Consider the following 17523-nt stretch of genomic DNA (forward strand, 5'->3'; position numbering starts at 1 on the left):
AAGGGGTGGTACTGAAGGCATGTAAGAATTACATGGCAAGGATACCGGGGGCAAACGGCGGGGCCTGGCCCCTCCTGGCTAAGTATCACCTCTGGTTCAGTGTTTCATTAGAGGATTGAAAACATAGTAAATACCAAGGCACAGACTTAGAAGTGGGTTTGTATAAAATTGCTAAACACTTTTTCACTTGTTTTCTCATTTTTTCTCTTTAGACAGCTTTGGCTTGCATTGCAATCACCGAAATAACGTTCTTTATGGGATACACAGTTACGGCTGTTCTTCATTATACCTTTTCCATAGTCATTCCAATCTATCCACTTCTAGGTTGTCTGATTTGTTTCATAAAGGTAGGTCTTTTATATGCTTTAATATTTGTAAAGCATAAATACTGCCTAATCTTTGAGATCTTAGTTCTTATACCCAATATAGTTAAAAAAAAAAAAAAGAGCTTAGCTGCTCTTTACTTGATTTGAATATTATTAAGCAGCAGTTTAAGATTACTGTGAAATCTTTTCAAGGATGTCGTTAAGCCGTAAAATCTCAGAGGAGTACATCCATTAACTAACTGTTCTTTGATTCCCAAAAGGATGCACATAAATTCCAAGTATGATCTGACTTTGGTCAGTGTTTGTTTTAGGGGAGGTTTTCAGGGATGAAATAATGTATTGATTGTACTACAGAGGGATGAGAGAAAATAAAGTGTAAGAGACTTTTTTTCAAAGAAAAAATAAAACAATACATAAAACCTATATAAAAGTTTTATATAAAAATATATATAAAACTTTAGTTTTATTAAGCCTGGATAACTGAAAAAATTTGGATGTGATTAGAAAAAAATTAAATAATGAATTAGTGATTTAGAATGATGCTGACTTAATTGTACGCGCTGGCCCTCCCTTTTCCCCTCCCCCACTTTCTTTTTTGCTTCAGTTTAATATGTTTAATTTATACATCCCCAGATAGAAATATTTTGGTGTGGGGAAGATTTTAATCTAAGTAGAAATAGCTATTAATACTAATAGCTAACTTATGTATAGAGAATACATCTTTGCTGAACAAAATGCATTTTAATCGAAATATTCCTGCACATTGCAGCTCTAAGAAAACTACTACTCGCAACACTTCTGACACCAAATGTGTATGGGTTTTTCACTCACATAAAGCAGTTCTACACCTAACTACCTGGAGTTAATGCAGACTCAGGGCTACGTTCTGGGTTATTAAGCATGCAGTCCCACAAGACTGCCCCCTTCATTTCAGATGCCGGATCCAAGTAGTGGGTCTGCAGGTAACCCATGCTTGTTGTGTCTGAGGTGGCTACAAATCCACGGTACCTATGACCTCTTGACATGGTCACTAATTTGTTATAATGGCTTACAGAATTTAGGGAAACACTTTATGTACTTTTACAAGTTTATTATATTGGATATGCAAGTAAGTAGATTCAGAGATAGGGAAGGCAAAGTCCAGAAGAGTCCCAAGTACTGGAGCTTTTGACCCTGTGGAGTTTTGAGCGTGCCACCCTCCCAGCATGTGGATGTGTTCACCGTCCTGGAAACTCACCAAACCCTGTGCTTAACACAGAGGATTTTATGGAGGTTTCCTTACTGAGGCATAATGAGATAAGCAGTCCCTCTCCCCTTTTGATCAGTGGATGGGGCTGGTAGTTCCCACCTTCTAATCACTTGGTTGGTTCCCTTGTCAAACAGCACCTTCCTCCAAGAGTCGCCTCTGTAGAATGAACTGTTTTGGTTGATTGGGGCTTATTTTAAATAACAAAAGATGTTCCTTTCACCTCTGTGCCTGTGTCCTGGGGACTGGGTCAAAGACCAAATACCATTATATCATCTTATCACAGCAGCATGTCAATTTAAAAAAATTTTTGTCTTAGATTTCTTGGAAGAATATTCGAAAAAATGAAGACACCTATAATCCATGGGATAGGCTTTTGGTGGCTGTTGTATCGGTAAGAAATAACAAAAATTTTGGCCTTAGCATGCTACCTTCAGAGCAGTTTGGTTGTATGATTTTTACTCTCTTTTTAGTTTTTACCGTGTTGCATAAGAATGAAGATGCCTCAAAAAGTCAAGTGGGTTAGTTAGTGCCATCCAATATGCATTTTGTTGGTAATGCCTTTATTGACTATGTCCATTTTAAATATATTTGGCTCTCTTATGTTATTCTGTTTGTAATCCTGGCTTCCTCAGAAGCACAAATGACTTTTCCTGTGATTATATTTTATGAAGCTGACAACCAATGAATTTTATGGAGGTAGAAAAATATGTGAAGGATTATTTTACTAAAAATCTACATTGGTTTGCATTAACAATCTTAACACATATGACATGTGAAGAAAGTAATGATTATTTTGATATGATGGTAAGGAACCTGATGTATGTGGTCTTTGTTCTATTGATATGGGGGAAAAAGGATTGAGTCATGAGCTCTTATGTGTTCTTCTTGTAGCCTTACCTGCAGTGCGTACTCTGGGTTTTCCTCTTACAGTACTATGAGAAAAAATATGGAGGCAGGTCAATAAGAAAGGACCCTTTTTTCAGGTCAGTTAATTTTTTTAAAAGTTTTAATTTTTTTTTTAAGTATACTTACATAGTATATTATCTACTTTTAGGTAATTTCCTTCACTCTCAAAAAAACCCCTTAGAGTCATCAGTGCCCCCCGCCTTGTGCATGCGCCCAGCCCTGTATAACCACTAATTTACTAATCTCGTTGCTATAGATCTGCCAATTCTAAACATATATATGAATGGAATTATATAATATATAGTCTTTTTGTGTCTGGCTGCTTTTACTTACCATAACGTTTTGAAGGTTCATGATGTAGCAATGCTTCATTACTTTTTTCTTTTCTTACTAATATTACACTGCAGATAAGTCATGTGGTAACACTTGACTTATCTGTTCATCAGTTGTTGGACATTTGAGTTGTTTCTATTTTTGGCCATTATATATAATGCTGCTGTGAACATATTTGTTATCCACTGAGGACTTAGCATCTGGCTCTCCTTCTTTCTCCTGCAGTCATCTTGGGGGAGAATCAGCGTCCACTGAGATAATCTTCTTAACACCCTATCCCTCAGTGTCTGATTTTCTCTGCACTCATGTGTTGATTTGGGTCAGAGCCGGGCCATCTCTGCTCTTCACTTCATCTGTGTCCCTGCTACCAGTCACATATCATCTTTCCAGCTTTCTTATTTTATTAGTCTTATTGGACTTTCCTCCTGTGGTTTCTACCCCTGAGTTTGTTCCTCAGATGTATCTACTAGTCACTGTTTTCACCTTTTCTCTGTTCAGCTTCACTCACGTGATTCATCACTTTCACCCCTTTCAGCAGCCTGTATTTAACTTCGGTATTTCTTTCACTTGTCTGCTAAAAGTCACAGTTTTTGGTAGGTCTAATTACAGGGTAGAGAAAACCAACCTAACAGTGCACTTTGCTAATACAATGGATTTATCCTGTATAAATTCACCTTTGTGTTAACACTTGTTACCCCATTTTCTTCCTGTCTCTTTTCAATAGTTATCCCAGGCCTTCGTTGTGTTCCTCAACTGCTCCAGGCCACCTCCCCTCATTTTCTGCTTCTCAGTAGAAGATCTTGCCATCTCTGAAAACAGAAGCACTTAACTAGAAATCTTTACACACTTATCCACCTCTTTCATCATTTATGCCTTTTCCTAGTTCCAGAGGGAGAGGCACCCCGCCTGTTATCCATGTCTTCATTTATTCTGTCTACTTAAGGACGTTGCTCTGTTACTTTTATTTTCTCTTTCTGTATCTTTCCCTTTTGGATCTAAATAGGATATTTTTCTCTGGGGAGGGAGTTACCTTTCTTACATAAAACAAATTAATAGAAATCAGAACTCCTAAATCTCATTTAAACTTGAATCCCTCTAGCTCTTGTCCTGTATGTCTTTTCTTTCATAGCAAGAAGCTTCTACTTCCACTTCCTCACCTCCCATTCACTCCTTAACTCCCTGCAATCTGGTTTCTGCACTTGCTTCTCTGCTGATGCTATTTTCAGTAAGGTGACTAATGATTTCCTGTCGCTCATCAAGTAGGCTCTGCTTACTCATCTCAACTGCTACTTTCCTATGATTGACTTCTTCCTCCTTATTTATACTTTTCTCTTGTTCTTTTTTTGTCCATAATGTCAACTCCTGTTTTATCCCTTTACCTCTCTTGTACTTCAAAATTTCCTTTTGAAGCTCTTTTTTTTTCTCTGCCTACTTTTCTAGTGTTCCTGTGAGTTCTGAGTTCAGCCCTCTATATCCACTTGGCCCAGGACAATGTCCTGTATACCCACACAGTGAATTCTTTGAGGGATGGCTAAATGCTTTTTTAAATCTTTTTATGTTTGTATGAAATAGTACATGACACATACCAGTCATATATGATGTTGAAAAATGAATGAATTTTGATAACATCATCCAAATGGATTCATAAGTGAAAAATAGCTCTGTAATTCCACCTTTCAGAAAGAAGATCACAGATCTCAGATTGGTGTATTTTTTTGGTCTTTTCCCCATGAAGTGCTGAATTTCTTACTCTATTAATTATTTGAAAATCCATTATCTTTAATATATAGGACTCTTTCAAGAAAGTCCAAAAATAGGAAGTATCCAGAACCACCAAGCAATGAGGATGAAGATGAAGATGTCAAAGCTGAAAGACTAAAGGTCAAAGAGCTAATGAGTTGCCAGTGTTGTGAGGAGGTAATTTAGTCTTTATCATAAGTCTTATTAAATGTGCAGTCATCGTGTATAGGAATTAATCTGAAAAATACTTTTCATAGGAATCAAAAAGTCTTTTTTCTTTGAAAAAATGTATTTGTCTACTTTTGAATAAGACATTATTTCAGTCATAAATGGATCTTTATTTACATAATATTTCTTATTAGTGAATATAGTTCTTATGATATATGGACATGAATTGTGGGCAGCCTGTCATTTCATGATGGGTATATCTGATTTATTATTCTCTTTTTAAATCCTATTTCCCTTATTAGAAGCCAGCCATTATGGTCAGCAATTTGCATAAAGAATATGATGACAAGAAAGATTTTCTTCTTACAAGAAAAGTAAAGAAAGTGGCAACTAAATATGTCTCTTTTTGTGTGAAAAAAGGCTGGTATTTGTTTTTTCTTAAATAATTTTTCCAGAAGAGTAATTTCCATTTTAATTTTATTTACATATGATGATTTTTCTTTCAACTTTTTTAGGAGAGATCTTGGGGCTACTGGGTCCAAATGGTGCAGGCAAAAGCACAATTATCAATATTCTGGTTGGTGATATTGAACCAACTTCAGGCCAGGTATGATATATAAGGGTGTGGAAGATGCTGATTATGATTTACATTTTTAGTTAAAATAAATTTCTTAACAGCAGATTAGGATTTTATGTTCATAGTATTCATTTTTTAGTATAGCTTAATCAAATTATCTTTTTGGTTATCTTTGAAAATAATGTACACAATAAAATTTACACACATGCAGATGCACACATAGACAATGTTTTTGCTTTTATAATTATTACATTCATGGGTGATTTGTCTACCTACTTAATGGAAGACACTCTCTCTTTTTTTTTTTAAATTTTGTTAGTTAACATACAGTGCATATTAGTTTCTGGAGTAGAATTCAGTGATTCATCACATACATATAACTCCTGGAGCTCATCACAAGTGCTCTCTTTAATATCCATCCCCTGTCTAGCCCATCCCCCACCGGCTTCCCTCCATTAACCCTCAGTTTGTTCTCTATCATTAAGCTTGTTTCCCTGTCTCCTTTTTTTCTTTTTCCCCTTTACCATATGTTCATCTGTTTTCCTGAATTCCACATATGAGTGAGATCATCCAGTATTTGTCTTTCTCTGACTTATTTCACTTAGCATAATATGCTCTAGCTCCGTCTACATCATTGCAAATGGCAAGATTTCATTCTTTTTTGATGGCTGAGTAATACTCCAGTGTGTGTGTGTGTGTGTGTGTGTGTGTGTGTGTGTGTGTATCATTTATCCATTCATCAGTCAATGGACATTTGGGCTCTCTCCTTTGTTTGGCTATTGTTGATGATGCTGCTATAAACATCAGGGTGCATGCACACCTTTGAATCTGTATTTTTGTATCCTTTGGGTAAATACTTAGTAGTACAATTGCTGGATTATAGGGTAGTTCTGTTTTTTACTCTTTGAGGAACCTCCAGACTGTTCCCCAGAGTGGCTGCAATGGTTTGCATTCCCACCAACAGTACAAGAGGGTTCCCCTTTCTCAGCATCCTTGCGAACACCTGTTGTTTCTCGTTATGAATTTCAGCCATTCTTACAGGTGTGAGGTGGCATCTCATTGTGGTTTTGATTTGTGTTTCCCTGATGGTGAGTGATAAGTTCAACATCTTCCATAGTTTTCAGAGTACAGACCATTTACATCTTTAGCTATGTTTATTCCTAGGTATTTTAACTGTTATTGGTCTGATTGCAAATGGGATCGATTTTTTGATTTATTTTTCTGCTGCTTCGTTATGGGTGTATAGAAATGCAACAGATTTTTGCACATTGATTTTATATCCTGCAACTTTGCTAAATTCATGTATGAGTTCTTGCAATGTTTTGGTTGAGTCTTCCAGGTTTTCTACATAAAGTATCATGTCATTTGCAAAAAGTGAAAGTTTGAATTCTTCCTTGCCAATTTGGATACCTTTGATTTCTTTTTGTTGTCTGATTGCTAAGATAAGGCTTTTGTTAAATAGTAACGGTGAGACTGGACATCCTAGTCTTGTTCCCCATCAAGGGTGAGCTGTGAGTCTTTTGTATATGGTCAAAGGCCATATGGAGGTATGTTCCATCTATCCCTACCTTTTGAGGGTTTTTATTAAGAAAAGATCTGTATTTTTGTCAAATGCTTTTTCTTCATCTATTGACAGGATCATATGGTTCTTATCCTTTTATTAATGTGGTGTATCACATTGATTGGTTTGCGAATGTTCAACCACCCCAGCAACCTAGGAATAAACCCAACTTGATCATGGTGAATAATTCTTTTAATGTACTGTTGAATTTGATTCACTGGTATTTTATTGAGAATTTTTGCATCCATGTTCATCAAGGATATTGGCTTGGAATTCTCCTTTTTAGTGGTGTCTTTGGTTTTGGAATCAAGGTAATGCTGATTTCATAGCATGAGTTTGAAAGTTTTCCTTCCATTTCTATATTTTGGAATAGTATGAGGAGACTAGGCATTAACTCTTCTTAAAATGTCTGGGAATCCATCCAACCCTGGACTTTTGTTTGTTGAGAGATTTTTGATTACTGATTCAGTTTCTTTGCTAGTTTTGGGTCTGTTCAAAATTTCTCTTTCTTACTGTTTCAGTTTTGGCTTTGTTAGTTTGTAGGTATCTAGGAATTTGTCCATTTCTTCCAGGTTGCCCAGTTTGTTGGCATATAATTTTTCATAGCATTGTCTGGTAATTATTTGTATTTCTGTGGTTTTGGTTGTGATCTCTCTTCTTTCATTCATGATTTTATCTATTTGGGTCCTTTCTCTTTTCTTTTTGATAAGTCTGGCTAGAGGTTTATCAATTTTACTAATTCTTTCAAAGAACCAGCTCTTAGTATTGTTAATCTGTTCTACTGTTTTTGTTTGTTTGTTTGTTTCTATATTGTGTATTTATGCTCTAATCTTTATTATTTATATTCTGCTGGCTTTAGGCTTTATTTGCTGTTCCTTTTCTAGCTCCCTTAGGTATGAGGTTAGCTTGTGTATTTGAGACTTTTCTTGCTTCTTGAGGTGGACCTGTATTGCAGTATATTTCCCTCTTTGCTGTATCCCAAAGGTTTTGGACTGTCCTGTTTTCATTTTCATTTTCTTCTGTGTATTTTTTTTTTTCTCTTAATTTCCTGGTTAACTTAGGATGTTCTTTAACCTCCATGTATTTGTGGTCTTACCAAATTTTTTCTTGTGGTTGACTTCAAGTTTCATAGCACTGTGGTCTAAAAATACACATAGTGTGATCTCAGTCTTTTTGTACTTGTTGAGGGTTGATTTGTGACCCAGTATGTGATCTGTTCTGGAGACTATTCCATGTGTACTTGAAAAGAATGCATATTCTTCTGCTTTAGGATGAAATGTTCGAAATATATCTGTTAAGTCCATCTGGTCCAGTGTATCACTGAAAGCCATTGTTTCCTTACTGATTTTCTGCTTACATGATCTGTCCATTGCTGTAAGTGGGGTTTTAAAGTCCCCTTATTGTATTATATTATTATCATTGAGTTTTTAATGTTTATTAATTGAATTGTATATTTGGGTGTACCAAGTTAGAGACATAAGTATTTACAATTGTTGGATCTTCTTGATGGATAGACCCCTTAATTAAGATATAATGCCCTTCTTCATCTCTTTTTACAGTCTTTGTTTTAAAATGTAGTTTGTCTGACGGAAGTATGACTACTTCAGCTTTAGGTCTAAAATGAATCTCTTATAGGCAGCATATAGATGGGTCTTGTTTTTTAATCCATTCTGGTACCCTGTGTCTTACAATTGGAGCATTTAGTCTATTTACATTCAGAGTGATTACTGAAAGATAGGAATTTAGTGCCATTGTGTTACCTGTAAAATTGGTATTTCTGGTGATGTTCTCTAGTTCTTTCTAGCCTTGATGCTTTTGGCCTTTATTTTTCCTTTGCTCGAAGAGTTCACCTTAAAATTTCTCGCAGGGCTGCTTTAGTGGTCATGAACTAATAAAAATAGTTTTTGTTTGTCTGGGAAACTCCTTTTTTTTTTTAAGATTTATTTATTTACTTCAGAGAGAGACAGAGACAGAGATAGAGTGAGTCAGGGAGAGGTAGAGGGAGAGAACCACCAAGCAGTCTCCCCACCACATGTGGAGCCCCATTTGGAGGTGGAGCTTGATAACATGACCCACGAGATTATGACCTAAGCCAAAAACAAGAGTCAGACACTCAACTGACTGAGTCACCCAGGCACCCCTGTCTGGGAGACTCTTTATCTGTCCTTCTATTCTGAATGACAACCTGGAAAAAGAATTCTTGGCTGTATATTTTTCCCATTCAGCACGTTGAATATTTCCTTCCACTCCTTTCTGGCCTGCCAGGTTTCCGTGGACAGACCTGCTGCCAGCCTGATCTGTGGAAGACAGTCTTATTAACTTAAGGAGATACAGGAACTAATATTGACCCTGTCATTAATTACCCTTTGATTGTAAGCATATCACCACTTTGTGGAAACTTCACAGAACTGCTCTGATCCTGTCTTCTGCTCCTCTCCCCCTTTCTTACTTTACACCAACCACACTGGTCCATTGATTTCCTAGAAAATGCCAGGCATACTCTTCTGGGTTTTTGCCTTAACTAATCCTTATATTTAGTGTTCCTTACCATGTAGAAATCTAAATGATTTAATTTGTTTTACCTCCATGGCACAATTAACACCTTCCAGTGAGGTCCCTTGATCATCCTAGTTAAAATTGGAGTTTATATTTTCAGTCAACCTACATTCCTTATCGCCCTTTTGGACCATGTCACTGAACTCTGACTTAGCTATGTATGTCCTTTCTTCATCAAAAGGAATAAAATTTTGACTTAATGTTACCCTGGTTCTAGAGAAGAGTTTGAATTAATTCACTTACCACTTCTTCACAGTGTAAATTAAGCCAAAAGTTATTTAAAATTGGTTTGGTTTTCTGTAGGTATTTCTTGGAGATTATTCTTCAGAGCCACCTGATGGTGATGATTCCGTTAAGTATATGGGATACTGTCCTCAGATAAACCCACTGTGGCCGGATATTACCTTGCAGGAACATTTTGAAATTTATGGAGCTGTGAAAGGAATGAGCTCAAGTGACATGAAAGAAGTCATAACTCGGTAAAATTAAAACTTTTTGTTACCCAGAGAAAGGTTTACATTTCACATTTATAAGTTTAATTTTTAAAAACAATTTTTGTGGATCATACTGTTCATAGAAAATGGTCATTACTTTTTCATATATTCTTTACATAATTATAATAGTTATAAAAATAAAATAATAATTTTTCTATTTTTAATTACAGAATAAATATACCTGTAAATGTCAAACTTAAAGTAGACCTTTTTGTCAAGATAGTGATTTGTTTAAGATTATGTAGATTGGAGGTCTAATTTATAGTAAGCTCCAACTGAGTGTTCTGGAAAGAAGACTGTCAATGATTACAAACAGTGAGTGATCATATAGTCATTTTGTATTACCTATTTTGCAGGATAACAAATGCACTTGATTTAAAAGAACACCTTCAGAAAACTATAAAGAAACTACCTGCAGGAATCAAGCGAAAGGTACTTTTTTTTTTTTAAACAACAGATGTGTGTTTGGCTTATTTATAGTTTAGAGCCTAATACTGTCTTGATAAAATTTCTTATGCAAATATTAGTCCCCTCCCCATTTTCTTTCTATCTAGTTGTGTTTTGCCCTGAGTATGCTGGGGAATCCTCACATTACCCTGTTAGATGAACCATCTACTGGTATGGATCCTAAAGCGAAACAGCACATGTGGTGAGTATGACGTGGAAGATGCTTGAGACACATTATATTGTTTTATTATAACAAATGGTTTTATATTAGTTATATATGCATATTGATTTAAAATCTTACACAAATGACAAAATAGTAATTAAAAATTAAATATTTTGATTTCTAGAGAACACCATAAACTTTTATTTATTTGTTTTTAAGCTTTTATTTATTTGAGAGAGAGAGCACGAGCAGTGGGGAGAAGCAGAGGGAAAGGGAGAAATGGGCTCCCCACTGAGCAGGGAGCCAGACATAGGGTTTGATTCCAGGACCTGAAGATCATGACCTGAGCCAAAGGCAGATGCTTAACCGAGCCACCCAGGAACCCCTGCCATAAACTTTTAAACTTTATCAGGCTTTATACTTTCATAAAATATTAATAATATTTATTCGAGAATAAAAATAAATATATGGTTAATTATTACGATAAAGAGTACTGCTGTCTGAATAGCTTTTAAAAGATTTTTTTCCAAGTCATTTAACTTAAGTTCTAATTCTCATAATAATATTGGCTTGAGTTTATGTTGGAATGCCGAGGAATTCATGGTGCTAGTTGGTTGACCAACTCTTTGAACCTACATTTCCATGTCTGTAAAGCGTGAGGTGTAGGATAGAAACATTACATTTTCCCTATGATTTTATGGCTATTTTAGTTACAACATGAAAAAGCATCAAATTTTATCATTTATTTTTAATGCATAAAACATTTGAAATCATGGAATTTCTGTTTATTTGACGAACTTTCAAAAATAAAGGAAAAGAAATTAGAAGAATCATAGTTGGGCAATAGATATATAGCAATAGATACTAATAAATTTTAGTTAACCAAATAGTTGGATTTTCATTAACATTGAGATGCTTTACTCTGTTTATTTTACTTACCTTTTATAGGCGAGCAATTCGAACTGCATTTAAAAATAAAAAGCGGGCTGCTATTCTGACCACTCATTATATGGAAGAAGCAGAGGCTGTCTGTGACCGGGTGGCCATCATGGTATCTGGGCAGTTAAGGTAAATGTCTGAAAGGCATGCTGTTTGGTGGTGGCGGGAGTTGGGGGGTGCTGAGTAATCATTTCAAAAACTTACAGTAATAAATTTAAATGCCAAAAAAAGTGTCCTTACTTGAATTTTTGGCTATTAGTTTTCTGTAGAATTACTTGGAAATATAGTTTATTTCTAAGAAATTTTGCTAGCTACTTTGCATTTGTATATTAGTTTAATGGTTCAATAACTTGGAATGTTGTTTTTCATGCATGATATTTGTTATTTTTTTTAAAGATTTTATTTTTTTGAAGATTTTTTAAAGATTTTATTTATTTATTTATTTATTACAGACAGAGATCACAAGTAGGCAGAGAGGCAGGCAGAGAGAGAGGAGGAAGCAAGCTCCCTCCTGAGCAGAGAGCCCTATGCGGGCTCAATTCCAGGACCCTGGGATCATGACCTGAGCCGAAGGCAGAGGCTTTAACCCACTGAGCCACCCAGGCGCCTGATATTTGTTATTTAAAAAAATTGCTAGGCATTTTATTGGGTTATAATCCAAAATATAAAATAAATATATTCATAATTCAAGTTCATACTCTTGTAAATAAATGGTTGAATAAATAAAATAAATGTGGGAGGAGAGCAGATTTTCCTTATGGGAAAGATTCCAAACAGTATATGTAGATACTGCTCCCTCTGGGAGGGGAAGGTAATCCTCCACCTCCTAAGTGTAGTCTGAATTTAGCCAGTCTCTTCTAATGTATGGAAAGAGGGCAATAGTAAGTTCACAGAAGAGCAATTTTGTGTGGACATCATGTACCCCTGATAGGAAAGGTACTTCAGCTCTGTGGCATTTCCTCCAAAATTTCTAACCCCAGTCTAAAGAGAAAAATGTCAGACTGTTCCACATTGAGAGACATTCTACCAAAACACTTGACCAATTCCTAAAACTGTCAAAGGCCAAAAAAAAGGAGGAAAGAGTGAGAAACTGTCACAGACCTGTGGGGACTAAGTGCAGTGTGTATCCTGGATAGATCCTGGAACAGAAAAAGGACTTTAGTGAAAAAATGGTGAAATCCAAATAAAGTCCAATATAAAGTTAATAGTTATATATCAGTGTTGGTTTCTTAATTTTGACAAATGTACCATGGTTATATGAGATCATAATGATAGGGAAACTGAAACTGGGTGAGGGGTATATAGAGATGCTCTGTATTATATTTGCAACTTCTCTATATATTTAAAAATATCCCATCATACATGTAATTTAATTCATCCTTTGAGAAATCATTCTTTGAAACTGTCAAGTCGTTTTATATCTGAGCTTTCTTTTAAAATCACTACAGATGTATTGGGACTGTCCAGCATCTGAAGAGTAAATTTGGAAAAGGCTACTTTTTGGAAATAAAGTTAAAGGACTGGATAGAAAACCTAGAAGTAGACCGCCTTCAAAGAGAAATACAGTATATTTTCCCAAATGCAAGCCGTCAAGAGAGGTAAAGATTTTAAAAATGTAGTTTTTTTTGTTTGTTTGGTTGGTTTTTTGTTTTTTTTTTTTGTAGAGCAATAGTAGTAAAAGTGGTTATTGCTTTAAGGATTAGAAAAAAAAAGTTCTGCTTGTATCACCAGTATTGGACTAATATAGTCTGATAACTGGGGTTTTATATCCAACTTAGTATTAGATCTTGCAATATTCCATAGTATTTAAATTTTAAAAAGTTCTCATACCAGTAGTAATGAGAGAATTTCACATGGAAATATTTTAAGATTTAAAACAATTTTTTTTCTAAGTATGTATCAAAATAAGTTGTTGGAGTTTAATTTTGAACCTTAAAATTTGAACTTTAGCTTTAGAACATATTAGTAGTCATTTTTAAATTTTTCTAATATTTTATCTGTTTCCAGTTTTTCTTCTATTTTGGCTTATAAGATTCCTAAGGAAGATGTTCCATCCCTTTCACAATCTTTTTCTAAGCTGGAAGAAGGTAAGATTTGAAAAAGATTGTAAGATAGCTTTCAATTTATGAAAGAATTTTATTTAAAAATTTAGAAATTGGGACTGTTTATTGTGGAAGCTATTGTAAATAAAAAGATAACCTTTTATTAATTTAATGTAAGATATAGGTTAAACACTAACATTGTAGAGGTTTGGTAGGTCAGGTATATTGTAGTGTAAACCTTTTACTATTTTAGTTGACATCACCGTGGTTTTTCACATTGCATCTGCGAGAAAGTTCAGTTTACTTAGCACACAGTGGTTCATTCCAGAAGTGAGAGCATTGAGTTTCCAGAGTCCTCACTTTGTATCAGGCCCTAGAAGTAGCAGTGGTAGCAAAACCAGTGGCAGCATAAGGGAGGAGAGGAAAATCCATAGTGTAGGGATATGGACATTCCTGGAAGCTTAAAGAAGTTTATTGAAATGTGATGTTTTTTTTAAAATAAATGGTTGGTAGGATAAAGATACCCTGCCGGCAAGTGGTAAGAGATAAACTCCTGGATGGAACAGGTATTCTCACACAGGTTGTTTTATGGAATTTGTAAACTATGCAACAACCTAATAAAGCTCGGGGAGAATTTCACTCCAGGAATAAATAGAAAGCCAGAAAATTTAATGTTAGATTAGATTGCAACAGGATCTGAAATAAATACAAAAAAGTATACGGCCATAGGAACTGTATCCAGAATCTAGTTCAAGAAATTCAGAACAGGCTGTAATGGAAATTGGGGAATGGGAGATAGGGAACAGGGAGCCAAAGAAGTCCTGAGAAAAGCCACAGTAAGGAAGACAGAGGAGGATAAAGGGGCGAGGTGAGGCAAGTAACGTTGCTGGTAGGGTGCCTCAGGGAACCAAGATAGAGGAAAGTAACATTTTTTGGCAGTTTCAAATTTAAGTGAATTGATTACAGAATTTTTTTTAAAACAGGTTTTTAACCACTTAGTAGTTATTTTTTTTATTCTTTAGAAATGAAGAATTTTTATTCTTTAGAAATTTTTATTTCTTAGAAATATTTTTTATTTATTTTTATTCTGCCATTTTTTTCTTTAGAAATATTAATAAGTAAAATATTGTTTTCATATTTTAATAGCTAAACATACTTTTGCCATTGAAGAATACAGCTTTTCTCAAGCAACATTGGAACAGGTACTTTAAAGTTAAATTTTAAAAAATTCTTTTATATAAGTAAGTGTTGTCTAATTGTTTAGATTTATTTATAGGTTTTTAAAGATTTATTTATTTGAGAGAGAGAATGTGTGTAAGGGGAGGTGCAGAGGGAGAGGGAAAGCAGACTCTCCAGTAAGTGTGGAGCCACATGGGGCTTGATCTCACGACGCTGGGACCATGACCTGAGCTGAAACCAAGAGTTGGAAGCTTAACCGACTGAGCCACCCAGGTGCCCCTAATCATTTAGATTTATATTGGAGAGGGATGGTGTTTATGAACCAGAGACAAATTGTTACACAAGATGCCTAAACTTTGCATAATCTTAAACAACTTTAGGCTCTCCATCTGCTTATTTTGAAAGGCTCAATATTATTCTTTAGTAAATAAAATGGGTGTTGTTATTTCATATATCTGAAGTTACATTGCTGAAATATTTATAAATCTTTTTATGACTGCTACTTATATGTTTATCAAGAAACAATCTGTTAATCCTCATAGCATTCAACTTTGTGATTAAAGGAGGTTATTCTGTTTAAGTAATATTAATGCCAACGTATCTCTTGATAGTTGAATGGTTAATGTATTTAGATAGAGTCTTACACTCTTTCTGAATTAAACATTCTTTGAAATAATTGCCATACTGGAATACTGTATTAATTTATTTACTTTCATTTAGGTTTTTGTAGAACTCACTAAAGAACAAGAGGAAGAAGATAACAGTTGTGGAACCTTAAACAGCACGCTTTGGTGGGAAAGAACGCAGGAAGACAGGGTAGTGTTCTGAAGCAGTTCAGTCTGCTTACTGAATTTAACTCTGGTTTAAAAGGTGTATTATTTGGATGGTGACTGAAGAACCATGAAAGCACTTGGGATTTTCCTAATTTCCTTGACTGAAATGCTGTGGTTTTGTGTTTTGCTTTTCTTTAAATAAAACTTGTGTATAAATCATTGAAACTGCATGTTTGTACATGAAGTATATTGAACTTCAGTCTGTATGTGAGGTCGAATACTTACTTTTTTACTTCTCAAAAACAGTGCTTTTAAAAATTTATGATTTAAAGAAATAGTGATTGAATAATTTTATCTTTAATGGTTATCTTTATTTTTTAAATTTATACTATCTTAACGTAAGTATGTGATATCCCAGTCTAAATAAAAAGAACTAAAACATAAATAATATATAGAAAAGAAATATAAAGCAAAACTTCCTTGCTTCTCCTTTTTAATTTCCAAAGAAACTGAGTGGAAGTTGGCATCCCAGAAAGCAATAAAGACCAGATAATCTCTGTGCAGGTAGAGATTTGCAGGCAGCGACATCCGCGAGGCGGCACTCACTCATCATGATAAATGAAACGAGACCTTATTCTATCAGGTGATGTTAGACATAGATGATTTAGGTCTTTGAAAAAACATTTCTTTTGCTTACACTAAAATTCACAGGCTTTTAAATTATAATACAACTAAAGGAAGACTTTGTGTAGAGTCTTGTTATGTAATAGCCTGATTGCGGTTAGAATGACATCATCTACACAATTGGAAGACTCGCCGTACCTTTTCCTGTACCCTCATGGAATATATAAATTTTTTTATCGTCTTTCTCCCAAAGGCACATTATATTTTGTTACAGAATAAAATAATTTGGTAATCATTTTTGTTGGTAAACTTTATTATTTAAATCTCTCCTTTATAAAATTGAAAGTTTATCTGTGTAGATTTACTTAGTAACTCACCTCAGATTCACTTTGGAACATAGTGGGAGATAAATAAACCTTTGGGGGTTAAGTTAAGGATTAGAAGTAAACTATACATAATTCACTTTAATGAGAAACAGAATTTTACTGTCAGAATTGAAGTAAGGTTATGGTTAATGTAATCTTGGAAGTACTTTCTTGTAGAACCCATGTGTGGACTATAGGTATAATGTAATACAAATAGTACCAGCTGACATTCTGTTTCCACCAGGTGAATGAAAGTTATTAACTTGCAAAGACAAATATTTTGGGAGTGTAATTATTGCATTGTAAGAGTCAAAAAAAACAAACAAAAAAACCAACAGCAACAACGGAAGAATTTGGTATTGAGTTAACTTTAAATAGCCATATCCTTTACTGAAATACTGTTAACTCTTTAACTTAGGTAAACTTAATGAACTTTTAACACTACTGTGTAATAAAACATCTGTGGTTTTAGGCTCTAGCAGCTGATATAAAATAGCATTCCTTTCTGAGTCCACAGCCCATGACTGATATGTCCCCCATTGTTTTGGCAACTGCTGTACATATTCCTAAAGATACCTACTTTTCCAGCTACCTCTGATAGATTGTCAGTCAGAGACAATCTGATCTAATCTGTCACTCATCTAAATGAGCTGTTTTATGGTCTGCTTTGATTTTACAACCCACAGCTAATAAGTTATTTCTCCTTGTAGGCTTTACTTGGCACAGTTTTTAATGTTCTGTCAACAACTAACAGCCACTTGCCTCATAATATCAAGTTTTTGGATTTTTCACCTGAGAATCTCACTTTTTCATCTTTAGTAAAAGTTGTAACTTTTACTGAACTTTAGTATTGCATAATGAGTACAACTCAATGCATTTGAAAGGAAATCTTTACCTTTGTAGATAATTAAATAGCACATTGCATTTTCTAAAGCAAGTTACAGCTAAATGGTGCCGTAAATTTAAGGAGATACCTTTCAGTATCTAGTATTCATATAAATACCCAGGGGCTTCTTTTGGGGGGTATGTTTTCATAGCCGTATATTGCCTGGAGCACTTAAACTTTATAAGAGACAAAGCA

General features: G+C 34.7%; 1 protein-coding gene across 4 annotated transcripts in view; it reads left to right on the plus strand.

Annotated features, from left to right (window-relative positions):
* ABCA5 (ATP binding cassette subfamily A member 5) overlaps positions 1 to 16372 on the plus strand; it is a 70655-nt gene extending 54283 nt beyond the window's left edge. For 3 of the 4 annotated variants that reach the window (XM_032870750.1, XM_032870751.1, XM_032870752.1), the window contains 14 exons: positions 213 to 347; positions 1892 to 1966; positions 2467 to 2558; positions 4605 to 4731; positions 5025 to 5142; positions 5238 to 5329; positions 9720 to 9895; positions 10267 to 10342; positions 10465 to 10559; positions 11469 to 11588; positions 12908 to 13057; positions 13467 to 13546; positions 14648 to 14703; positions 15401 to 16372. In XM_032870750.1, coding sequence (XP_032726641.1) covers positions 213 to 347; positions 1892 to 1966; positions 2467 to 2558; positions 4605 to 4731; positions 5025 to 5142; positions 5238 to 5329; positions 9720 to 9895; positions 10267 to 10342; positions 10465 to 10559; positions 11469 to 11588; positions 12908 to 13057; positions 13467 to 13546; positions 14648 to 14703; positions 15401 to 15508 — 1500 coding nt within the window. In that variant the 3' untranslated portion in view covers positions 15509 to 16372. Of the gene's footprint in view, positions 1 to 212; positions 348 to 1891; positions 1967 to 2466; positions 2559 to 4604; positions 4732 to 5024; positions 5143 to 5237; positions 5330 to 9719; positions 9896 to 10266; positions 10343 to 10437; positions 10560 to 11468; positions 11589 to 12907; positions 13058 to 13466; positions 13547 to 14647; positions 14704 to 15400 lie in introns of those variants that run through there. The other variant, XM_032870753.1, reaches the window with a different exon arrangement.
* Positions 16373 to 17523: the final 1151 nt, after the last annotated feature.

Source organism: Lontra canadensis, unplaced genomic scaffold, assembly GCF_010015895.1.
Source record: "Lontra canadensis isolate GAN:19392208 unplaced genomic scaffold, GSC_riverotter_1.0 scaffold41, whole genome shotgun sequence".
Classification (NCBI taxonomy): Eukaryota; Metazoa; Chordata; class Mammalia; order Carnivora; family Mustelidae; genus Lontra; species Lontra canadensis.